Raw genomic sequence first — 12493 nt, 5'->3', positions numbered from 1 at the left:
ACTCTTCTCATTTTTTATAAGTTAATTCTACACTTATCTGGTTTCCTTGTACAGTAAAAGAAGTAAATCAAAGGCATTGAGTATGTAGGGCGAATTATTAAAGTGAAGTGACAGATATTTTCACAGCTGAAAAATAAGAGAGCTGGCAATTTGGCAATAAGCAAGAAAAGAGAAAGCCTGTAAGAAAAACAAATACAAGAACTCAAAAAAGTAAAGCTGAGTAATAAGTTATGTATCAGCATACAGTTCTTAATTTATTACAGCCTGGCATAGTAACTGTTCTTCAAAACGCAGACTCTGAATCACCCACAAAACCTCAAGTTACAATTCTGCTATATTAAGGAAGGCAAGGCAGTGTATGACACATTTTGGAATCACACAAACATAAGTTAAAAAGGTGAAGTTATGACATCAAAAGGTTAAGTGTCAGTTGTCTTAGAAATTCACTTCCACCGAATTCTACTATAACATCTTATTCCCCAACAATGCTATAGAAATGAAGTTTAACATATCCATTATTGATGGTCTATAAAAACACATTTGATCTACAAAGATACAAATTCACTCCACGACATGAATAGACCACTGCACCCCTCAAGAAAATCAAGTTTCTCATCTTTAAAATAAAAACTTGGCCTAGATGCTTTGGAAAGTCCCTTGTAGCCCTAATATTTTATATATAATCCCAAAATAGAGTTAGTAAAAGATGAACTCCCCTCTCTAGATGCAATGTACAGTATAAGAGTATGAACCAGGAACTGGAAATAAAGGACCATATGTTTCCAGGTTATAACTTTCATGATCATATTCAAACTATACAAAAGTAGGTGAAACCAGAAAAGTACTTTCATATATTTCCTAATACAGATTCCCTCTAGAAAACATTAGGTTTTCTGGTTTCCTCCCAAGAGCCAAATACACAGGCTCTAAGAATTAATTACGTGTATCTATAATTTTTAAAATTAAAGCAATACAATAAAACCAACATATACTTTTTAAATATATTTGTCTTACCAGGTATTTCCTTTATGTGGTTCAAACTATGAATGAGATCTTGAGAACTTTCAGGTAATAAGACTGTTTGTTGATTTGGTTTAAAGACACCAGAAACTAATTTTGCCAATAATTTATTAGAAGCCACTCCAGCACAGCCAGTGAGACCCAGGCGATTATATACGGCTTCCCTCATCTCTGCTGCAATCTGAGATCCAACAAGTAGTCTGATGTGCAAGACGTCATGCAGGTTTACAACTACAAAAACAGTCACGGTTGTTAAAAGTCACCACGAAAATTTTTAATTTTCTTCTTTACAAATGAGTTTAAAAAGGACACAGGGCTGATCCACTGCCCACCCCCCTCCCCTGCCAACACCACCATAATGCCACCCATTTAACTAATCTCTTTTGTTCTTCATAGGAATTCTGAAAAGTAAACAACTACCACAAGTGAATTCTAAGGGCCTGTGCCAGTGAATGCATAGTGGGAGTGCTTAATGATTAACAATCATGAAAACTGATCTCATAAAAAATTCTTACTGACATTAGTAAAACTTTTACTCATGTTTACCTATAAGTAAGCACAAAAATAAAACTATTACATTAATAAGAAAACTAACATTACAGCTTTAAAGGCCTGAATCTAAACTTTATGCGCTAGCTATATGTGCTACTGAAAACAATTTTGGATCTGTACATAGTTTAAGAGATCTTTTATAAAAAGTGTATGTAAATTATACAGAAACAAATTTTCTTAGGTATGAAAATGGTACTAGAGTTATATGAGACAGTCCTTATCCTCAGGAGTATTTACTGATGAAGTGTCATGATGTCTGTAATTTACTTTCAAATGTCTCACTGGTCAATCAATAGAGAGCAAGATAAAGCAAATGTGGCAAAATGATAACAACGGGTGTATCTACAAGGAAGGACATAATAAGTGTTCTCATTGTACTATTCTGTCAACTTTTCTGTAGGTTTGAAAAAATTTTTTAACAAAATCTTGTGGGGAGGAGAAAGAATTCATGAAGAATTAGACATTTTCTTTTTAGGATATAAAACCTAGCTCTCTGTAAAATGTTCTAACCATAAAGTCTAAGTTTGCTTCAAAAATTATATAGAAATACATTTGGAACCTTCTTGCTACTCAGCCCTTGTAAGTGACAAAAAAGCACAGATACAAAAGACACATGAAAAGAATCACGTCTTCTTCTAGAAGAGAACTGTAGCTCTACATCTTTTCTTCTTTAACATCAAGGAGGTAGAGAACTAGACTGGAGATTGATCACCAGCTCTCCAAAAGTGGGGATAAGAGGAAGCACATGCTGACACCTAGGAACAAGAGGGTCAGGGCAAGCCTTACACAACAGCAGAGTAGCTTGTCTTCTAAGTGGTAAGATGTGGAAGTCACCAGTAGAGTCACAAGAGGTTTGAAAGTGTAATTGGATATTCACTGGAGCTGACTGCAGCTTATTTTCAAATACAAATATCCCTGGAAAGACCATCAGTCATTTATACTTTACTATGTGAAGGAGATGAACCATTTTGCTTTCTTGCTAAGAGTTAGCAACGATTATTTGACCTAATTAAATAGGAGCTTGCAAAAGATGGTAGGTAGGCCTGGATAAGCTTCGACAAGGGGGAACTCCAGAAGTCAGAGGGCAACATGAGGGTCTTGGTGCCTTGGGGGGATAGAAAGGAACAAGCAAAAGAGGTAACAAAAGCAAATTTAGACTACCTCAAAGTTTTGCTTAAAGATAGTTTTAGGAGAATCAAAAATTATTCTAAAAAGCATATTATCAAGCCAACTCCTATAATTTAAGGATAACCTAAAGAGGTACAGCTCTTAAAAACAGTAACACAAAGACTGTGTCAGAGAATTGAAAACTGCATGGTGCATTAAACTACATGTCATCAAAATCTCATTTTCTGCCTGATTAATATGGAATAGCAAGCAATACCTAATTTTAGTCATCTTAGACAGATTACTGAAGTATGGCTATCCCTCCAACAAAAGCCATAAGACTTTCAGAAAGACACAGTCAACTCACCGAACTCACTGAACATCAAGAAATGTATGTACTTTTAGGTATTAAATAGAATGAATAAGAACCTACTTACACTGATTATTGTATACATGACCTGACACAGTCAGTGCTAAAAGTTCATCATTTTGAAGCTGCTGTAGTCTCTTCTCAACCATTTCTGTTAGGTCCACAAAATTTTCATCAAATCCGAGTCTCTCAACAACTGGACTAAATTCTTCCAACAACTCTAAGTTGAAATAATATTGGAGGACAGATGTAAATAAAATTATAACTATAACAAATTTAACTCTTTTATGCTTAAAAAATACATCAAATATTTGTTAAAGGCTTTACATATATTCACAGTTCCACAATATCTTTAACAAAGTCTTCAGTTAACTGAGATTTTTTTTCCTGCACATTTTGAATAAAAGCAATATTTTCCAACAAAATAAGTCTAAAAATGACATTCCCTGGGCAGATACTCATAGCAATATACTTGGTCCAATATCCTATACCTACAATTTCTATAGGTGTAGTATATGAAATACTATATTAAATATAGTTAATTATGATCTTGAACCAGTGCATCAAAGAATAAATTATAGTCTGCCTAGAAAACTAAAAACAAGTAATAACATAGTCTAGCTATACTTTCCACAAGAGTTTTAAAAAGACAAAATAAAACAAAATTTAAAATTTCCAATTATTATTGAGACAAAAAGAAAAGTCACTTAATTTCCAAAATACACTACGATGCAATATTTTGATTAGTCATCCTCCAGCTTATTCCTTAAGGGCAGAGATGGACCAGGACTTACACGTATTTGAATGTCCGGCATCTAACACAATACCTAATCCTTAAGTCAAATGTCTACTAAATTGAACTGAACCAAGATTTGAGGTGTCAATTCTCACTTTTTAGGATTAAGACTAATAAAAACTTTGAAATCATCAAGAAGATTTACTTGTCTCTGAATCACCTACTAATACCAGCTGGACAGCAGAAAACAAATTATTAGCCTCTTATTATATAAAAATTCATAGGTTCTTAAAGTCCTATAATCTGAAAGCTCAGAAATAAAAGGACTATGTCATTCCACAATCAGTTTTTTACACAAATATGAAAAATACCTGTTTTATTAATGCCAATATTGATACTATCAGGAGAAAACAACAAAGATAATAATGTGACCTGGTGACCACCAAAAATCATTTCTGACCTACCTGGAAAAAACGAGTTGTGTACCCTGAGGAGAGACTGACAATATGTCTGATCATATAAAAGAATTATTTTGCATTTCCCTCATCAACTTCTGCAATTTTTTTTCAAAAGTATATACCAGATACCCAAGAGGAACAGGTAGAAAATAAAATAGTATATCAAAACAATACTGTATAAGAAAAATAAAGGACAAGGTTTTAAGTACTAAACAGAAAAACAAGTCAAATATAGAATTGTGCACAAGCCTGGTGGACCACTAAATATCAATTGATTATATCGGTTCTATTACTAGGTCACAGGGATAAATCACTTATCCCATTCCTGAAGTTAATCTCCTTTTCGCTGTCAACTTCATAAACAAGATGCATTTATTTTTACATATTCTTTTGCAAGGCCAAAGAGAGGAGTTCATAATTAGAGAAAAAAAACTATCTAGACAAAAAAGTATAATACTGTAGAATAAAAATATAGCATAAACAATAAGGTTATACACCATAAATAGATCAAAGATAAATTCAGTATGGGACTATAGGCTATCTGCCTACATCAATTCAGAAAATACTATGAGAAAAATTAACAAAATAACTTTATCAATGCACAAATCATGCTTAGAATATTTCTTGCTATTAGTGCATTTTTAATTCTTTCAAGATACTTTATAAAATCAGTGTAGAAAGTCAAATTTACTCACTAAATTTTCAGTATGATATTTTCACTGTGAAAAGGTGCAGTGGCACAGAAGTCATAAAAGAAAGATTGGTATGTCTGATACCACAAATAACATAAAAACGATGAGATACAAATTGGAAATATATTTATAACATATGGCCATCAAAGGGCTAATTTCCTTAACTTCCAAAAAAATGACACAAACCAGTTAGAAAAAAGATGAACAATCCAAATGAAAAATAGGCCAAAGTGAATAGGCCATTCACAGAAAAAATACATATAACCGACCAAAAATGTATGAAAAAATGCTCAAACTTACTCATAGAGAAATGCAAGTCAAAACAATGACTTTACTGTTTCTTTTACCTACCAAGCAAAATCTTTACAATTTGAGAATATCTAACACACTCATACATACTAGAAATATGTTGGGACAACTTCAAGTGCAACATATAGCAGTATTCAAAATTTTAAATGCAAATTACCTTTGATCTAGCAGGTAGGAACTTACCATATGGATATCCCCATAAAAGTATGCCAAAATTTCTATATGAAAACGTCTATGGAAGCATGTATTTGTAAGAGTAAAAAGCTGGTAACAGCCTAATAATCCATCACTATCAGGGAAACCATATAATTTATCATCCAAAACAAGACATTTTTTGAATGACGGAAGGTGCTAGTAATAATTATGTAGAGACAATAGGCATAAAATGTACATACTGTCTTCCTACCACTAAAAACCTGGTTAAATAAGTATGGAACAAAATACAGTGGAATACCGCAAAGGCATTAAAACGAATGAGCAAGAGCTGTAGGAATGATATGAAAGATCACCAAGAATAAAGCCAAATGCACAACTTTATGTGTTATATAACCGCTTCTGTGTACACTAAAAATTAACTTCGTAATATTCAGACACATACACAATTTGGCATAGAAACACAAGTGATATTTTGGGACTGTAGTCTTCTCTTTTTTGCTTGACTAACGCTTCTTGCCCCTTCCTCTCATTTCAGCACTGCCTTTTCCCCTTCAGAAGTTAAGCAATGTTAGAAACCTAGTACATATCCTCTCAAGTCTCTCTTCTTGATCATCTATAGACACATACATATATGTGGGAGGAGGGGTTTGGACCACTGTTTTACACATATAGAAAAATGTGATACAAGTTTTTGCAACTTTCCTTTTACTCACTCAACAACAAGGCATATCTTCTATAGGTCAAACAATACAGCACCAATGCATTTTTTTTAATAGCTATATAATATTTCATCATAAAAGCCTTAGCGTGTTTAGTCATTCTCATCCTGATGAGCACAGGTTTTCATTCCATATTTTTATCAATTATGAACCATGCTACAATAAACATTTTTGTACGTATGTTTTTATGATTTTCTTTTTTTTTTTTACTTTTTTTTTTTTTTGAGGAAGATTAGCCCTGAGCTAACTACTGCCAGTCCTCCTCTTTTTGCTGAGGAAGGCTGGCCCTGAACTAACATCCATGCCCATCTTCCTCTACTTTATATGTGGGATGCCTGCCACAGCATGGCTTTTGCCAAGCGGTGCCAAGTCCGCACCCGGGATCCGAACCCAAGAACCCTGGGCCACCAAGAAGCGGAACGTGAGCACTTAACCGCTGTGCCACCGGGCCAGCCCCTATGATTTTATTTCTATTAGATAAATTCCCAGCAGTGATATCACTGGGTTAAAGAATATAACATATATCTTTAATTTCAAAAAATGTTTCTAGAATGCCTGTAATATTTTATGTTTCTATTTTTTCTCACATTATTTTTTGGCAGGTATGATGGATATAAAATAATATCTTACTAATTCAAATTTTCTGAGCCACTAATGAATTTGAGCATTCTTTTTCCACTGAATTGTTGGATATTGGGTTTGCTCATTTTGTCAACTCCCTATTCCTATCCTTTGTCCATTTTTCTGGAGTTTCTTTTTCTTACTAATTTGTAAGAGCTTTTGGATATTATGGTATTTAACCCTTTCATCTGAAAACTACTACAAATAACAAAAGAACAATAAAAAATGGCAAAAAAATAAAAGGCTGATTCTTACACTGTTTTTTTTTTTTGATGAGGAAGATTGGCTCTGAGCTAACATCTGTGTCAATCTTCCTCTATTTTATGTGGGATGCTGCCACAGTGTGGCTTGAAGAACAGTGCTAGGTCCGTGCCCAGGATCCAAACCTGAAAACACCAGGTCCCAAAGCAAAGTGCGTGAACTTAACCACTATGTCACCAGGCCAGCCCCTCTTATACATTTTTAAATTATATATATTTGCAATATGCCAGTACATACATTTTCATTTTTCCTGTAATGAACTAAAACACTAAGATTCAAACTCAAACCTTAGTATGAGGAGTTTATCTACACTGTAATATTTAGTAATATATATACAAATCTAAGAAAAAATTAATTTACCCATTATTTTTGCTCATAGTTCTTAGATCACTTTTTAGGTATGTTAATCAAACATTACAGAAGCTTCTCCCAATTACCATTAGTGCATTAGAGTACAGCATATTTCTTCATAATTTATTTAAATTTGACATTTAAAATTAAAAATCTTTGGCTTTCTTTGGTACAGCTTCCCTTTTTCTCACTTTTAAATTTTGTTTTATATTTTTTCTCATATTTATATAAACACTAGTCATGATAGAATTCAAATTCCTTCCAACTATACTCTTTTTGTCAACATTACTCTTAATACATAAAGTCATCTCTCACATAAAAAATTTTTTTAAAGCAGGCAAGACCCAAAATAAAAAGTTATTCACAAAAAGGAAGTGACTGACGGCATTTTACACTTATTAAAAGATTCATGTAGTGACTAGGCATCCTATATAAAAATTAATGCTGAAAGTATATTGTCCATAATCTGTACCTGTAACCTTATATGACATCTCTCTGTAACGAGTCAAGTCTTCTCCATTAACTAACACCAGCTGTGGACATTTTTCTTTTGCATCTCTGATATTCATACATTTCTTAACTCCAAGTTTCCTAGCTTCATAGTTGCAGGTAACCATCAAAGATTTTTGCTGAACTCCTATAAAAAAATAAACATTTTATGAGAAAATTGAGCAGGACTGAAGAAACATCTTAAAATATAATTTATTAATTCCATATTATAATTGTAAGTTGTAATGCAATTTGTTTTGAGAAGAATAAAAAGGTCTATCTCAATTAAAAAATGTCAACTCCATTCATCAAAATTCTACGGAGTAGAATTTGACAAAAATTACCATATATCAATATATTGTATGGAATCTTCAGCGAAAAGATATAAATAAAACCCTTCCAGGATTTTTTTCTGTATATAACTCTAGGCCATTTTTTACCAAAACATACAGCAGATGAAAATAACTAGGTACAATTAATTACTGGCTGCTGCTAGAAAAACTCACCTTCTGAGTAACTTTGCAATGACTATGAAACAAAGTTCTATTATAATTATTAGGGATCTCCCCCCAATAAATGTTCTAATTATTGGACTGTTCTTCATAGTAATCTGCAGAAAAGATCAGACGGTGAGGTGGCATTCTAAGCCCTCCTCATTATCAAAAATGATTAAATTATGGTCATCTACAGAATGTATCAAATTCTAGTTTACTGGTGGCTTAACATTGCTAAAATTATTCTTCTCTTTACACAAGTCGACTACTTTTTACCATTATAAAAATAACGTTCACTTAAAATACGTAAAACACAAACAAGAAGAAGGAAAATAAGGTTACACCCATTCCCCTAATGTAAGACATTTGTTTCTAAAATTTTGATATCATAAACAAGGCAAAGAAACATTATTTCACATAAAGATTTTTGACATTTCAGATTATGCCCAAAAACAGAACATTGGGTCAAAAGTAGTAATTTAAGATTTATCAGTGAACTATATAAAAAGTCAGATTGGTAACATCCTCAACTGAAAGAGCAGTCTTTTAATGCTGAATTATATGGACCACCACTATATGTCACCAGCCCACGTTTAGTCATATGTTTATTGAGTATAGCTGAAAGTCTACTTATGCATTCTCCTAGAAACTTTCATCATCACATCCCTCACTTCCGGATACTCATTCATTCCTGTCTTAATTACACAATACCTTTTTATTAAGCATTTTCTTTCTTTCTTTTTTTTTTTTTGTCCTGCTATATCTCCCCAAATCCCCCCTGTACATAGTTGTATATCTTAGTTGCAGGTCCTTCTAGTTGTGGGATGTGGGACGCTGCCTCAACGTGGCCTGACGAGCAGTGCCATGTCCGCGCCCAGGATCCAAACCCTGTGCCATCACAGCGGAGCGCGCGCGAACTTAACCACTCGGCCACGCAGCCGGCCCTCAAGCATTTTCTATAAAACATCTTGCGTGACAATGCTACCAATTAGAAATGCATTCAGGAAAAAACTTAGGCCCCCTAATCCTAACTTCTTGACACCCTTAGGAAAATTGAAAGATCCTAGCCCAAGCTTGGAGTACCAAAAGCTAGTCATCTCTTTGTTCTTTAGTAAATCAACTAGGCTGGGTTGAACTAGGATTTATCACAACCAAACCAGGCACAAGAGAGCAGCAGCAGGTGAACCAAAATTGCTCTTTAAGCTTATACTAAAAGATAAGTCCTTACTACACGCGTAAAAGAAATTTTTGAAAATTTAAATTACTTTTCCATTTTAAGAAATAATAAAAATGTTAAAACAAGGCAACATATTAATAAGTAAATCCTCAATGTAAAATTTCTCTTTGCCTTTTATTTAAAGACACTTGTGTTTTACAGAAAGCTTGCCACATATGCCTTAATATTTAGGGTTCTGTTCAAAATCCAACTATTTTGTCAGACATCACACAATTTAAGAGTTAATTTCAAAAGGGGAAGATAGCTGAAAGCTTCCATCAAAATGTAATAAAAGTAAAGAGGTTGTTTTTGAGATAAGAGGATTGTAAAATTTCAAACATTGGGAAAAAGACTAGAAGTTTCTTACGGTCTCTGTTCAGTTGTTCAGTTGACCATACTACTTGCCTCAAACTCACCATTCAATAAATGAGGCTTATAAAGTACACACCTAGTAGTGAAACATAGATCACTGTTTATAAAGCACCTTTAAGAAGTGCTTCCAAATCTTTCTTAATACGGTTAATAAATAAGAATATAATAAACATAATAAATGAGTAGCTAATCCTCTCATACTATGAAAATATTAGCAATGCCCAGAATTACCTAAAGGTTTGCCCTTTAGTTCCGGATTTGAGATCATCTCCACTTGTGCGTAAAAGCAATCCAGATCCACGTGTACTATGACTCTGAATGAAGAACTTCCTGCCGGCACCACTTGATCATGAACTGCATGCACAATACGCAAAAAAATACAAAACGTATTTAGGCTGCTTATCATCCCTGAGCAACTGACATTCCTTAAAACATGGTAACTGAGAAAGAAGAATGTAGAGTGACTTTAAAAGATTTTTCCTGGAGGTATTGCGTCAAAGCATCTAAAAATTACAAACATGAGAGAAACTCCACCTACAGTAGAGTATTCAGTCCTGTTACTAGCATTTTTTTGTGCGCTGTATTTTTCTCAGGATAGTAATAAATTTGAGGAATTGATCAATAACGGAAGTTGTAAGAGATAATCCTACCACTAGGAAGTTTACAGTAAAATTTAGAGTAAATCAGAGGGGGCACACGAGTTTAAACGCTGATTTCAACCAACAAAAATTATTCCAAGTGGCATGTCCCTAAACTAAAAGACAAAAATCAGAAATACAAAACAGCAGAAGACAGAAACTATGGGTCCCAGTGGTCTGTATTTAGCGCCCACAGGAAAGCAGGATTATCTGGTTCAGTGCTGAATTCCCAGTACCAAGAACAGTGCCTGACATTTAACAAACCACCAACGAATACTCGCTAAACTGAAACAATGAGTAAATATTTCTTGCACTTTAAAAAGCAGTTCATGCCATGGGTGGGAGGGATAAGACAGGAGACTACAGCTCTTAACACCAGTTAAAACAAAGTAGGCTAAATGCAATGTGCCATTCTGGTTTGGATCCTGGAACAGTAAAAAAAAAAAAAATTGAGTGGAAAAAACTGGTAAAATCGGAATAAAGCTTGCACTTCAATTAATAATATTATGCCAATGTTAATTTCTTAGTTTTGACAAATGTATCACGGCGATGTAAGAGATTAGCGTTAGGAAAAGCTATCTCTGCAACTTCTGTAAACGTAAAATGATTTCAAAATTTAACTTTAATAATAATAATAAATGGGCAAGCAAGGAGAGCCCTGGCCCCACGCGCTGGGGATGGGCGGCACAAGGTAGAGCCCAGAGGCTGGAAGCGGGCACCGGCGAGGCAGCCCCAGCAGACGGGCCTCGGCCTCGGCTTCGAGCCTCTCCTTCCAGGCCGGGTTGAGGCCAGGCCCCAACCTGTGCCAAGCGGGCGACAAGGCTCTCCACTTCTGCACCTTGAACCGCCCCGAGCCTCTCAGGCTTCTGGCGGGCGGGTGGAAGGATGACAAATGCACCCTCGACGAATACCCTGTCGCACCCACCCTATTCCTACTGGACGAAGCCATCCCTCTCCTGCTCTCAGCTACAAAACACCCATGCAGGGCGGTTCTCGGCGCAGCCAGGAAGACGGAAAGGAACCGAGCGGGGCGGGGACCGTCACACCCCAACGGCCACCGCCGCCGCCCTGGTGTCCGCCCGCCCCGCCCTTCTCATTTACACCAAGGAAGGCCGCCGAGCTCCTCAGGCTCCGGCGTCCCCGGCGAGTCTCCGGCCCACGCCTCCGCCCGCTCCATGGCTCGAGCCGCCTCCTCTTCCTGGTCGCGGCCGCCTTCCTCCTCCGGCTCCACCCCCAGCTTCTCCCTCCAGCCGAGGCCAACCGCCGCGCAGCTTCCGGCCGCGGCCGCCCGGTCTCCAGGGAAACCGTGGGCCGACCGCCCCGGCGCCTGCGCTGTCCGGGCTGACGCGCCAGCTGCCCGGAGGGAATCGCGGACTGGGAATCGTCCCGACCCACGTTTGGAAGTTTCCTCCTGCCGAGTCGAGGCCGGAAGTGAGGAATTGCCATCCCAAACTGCTCGTGTTTTTCTTGAGGGCTTCGGTGTTAGTTCCACACCACAAATGTTACCTTTTAATCTTTTCTGAGAGGCCATCGTGGCCTCCCAATCAGCGTTAGCAAAATTGCCAGCCCTAAGAAACTGAATGATTTATAATGATGGGAGTCGGGGAAAGGGTGGAAATTATGGTAAGAGCAAGGTGGTCATGTAAACTAATAAAATTAGCAAATATGTTGAGGTTTGTTGCATTTTGTTTGTTGTTTGATTCACAGATACTGTGACAAATTGGAACTCTGAATTTTTAATCATTTAAACTGAATAGGATTTTGGTATATGAGCTTTGAGGTCATAAAATCCCCAATCCAGACCGTCCAACTTGCTAACTGTGATCTGGGCCGGGTTACATAACTGCTCCGAGCCTCAGTATCGCCACTGTAAAAAAAAAAAGAAAAAAAGCTGTCTTGGGTGTCTTGAGATTTAATGAATGAATGGATGAA

General features: G+C 36.1%; 1 protein-coding gene across 4 annotated transcripts in view; it reads right to left on the bottom strand.

Annotated features, from left to right (window-relative positions):
- POLI (DNA polymerase iota) overlaps positions 1-12493 on the bottom strand; it is a 36208-nt gene that overhangs the window by 16419 nt on the left and 7296 nt on the right. The window contains exons 1-5 of one of the 4 annotated variants that reach the window (XM_005612904.4): positions 11487-11900; positions 10155-10277; positions 7825-7989; positions 3117-3269; positions 1015-1251 (exon numbers count right to left, since the gene is read on the bottom strand). In XM_005612904.4, coding sequence (XP_005612961.2) covers positions 1015-1251; positions 3117-3269; positions 7825-7989; positions 10155-10191 — 592 coding nt within the window. In that variant the 5' untranslated portion in view covers positions 10192-10277; positions 11487-11900. Of the gene's footprint in view, positions 1-1014; positions 1252-3116; positions 3270-6995; positions 7110-7824; positions 7990-10154; positions 10278-11486; positions 11901-12493 lie in introns of those variants that run through there. The other 3 variants (XM_001499790.6, XM_070275666.1, XM_070275667.1) reach the window with 3 other exon arrangements.

The sequence above is a fragment of the Equus caballus genome, chromosome 8 (genome assembly GCF_041296265.1).
Source record: "Equus caballus isolate H_3958 breed thoroughbred chromosome 8, TB-T2T, whole genome shotgun sequence".
Classification (NCBI taxonomy): domain Eukaryota; kingdom Metazoa; phylum Chordata; class Mammalia; order Perissodactyla; family Equidae; genus Equus; species Equus caballus.
Note: the sequence above shows the minus strand (reverse complement) of the source record. Positions and strands in the feature narration are given on the sequence as shown.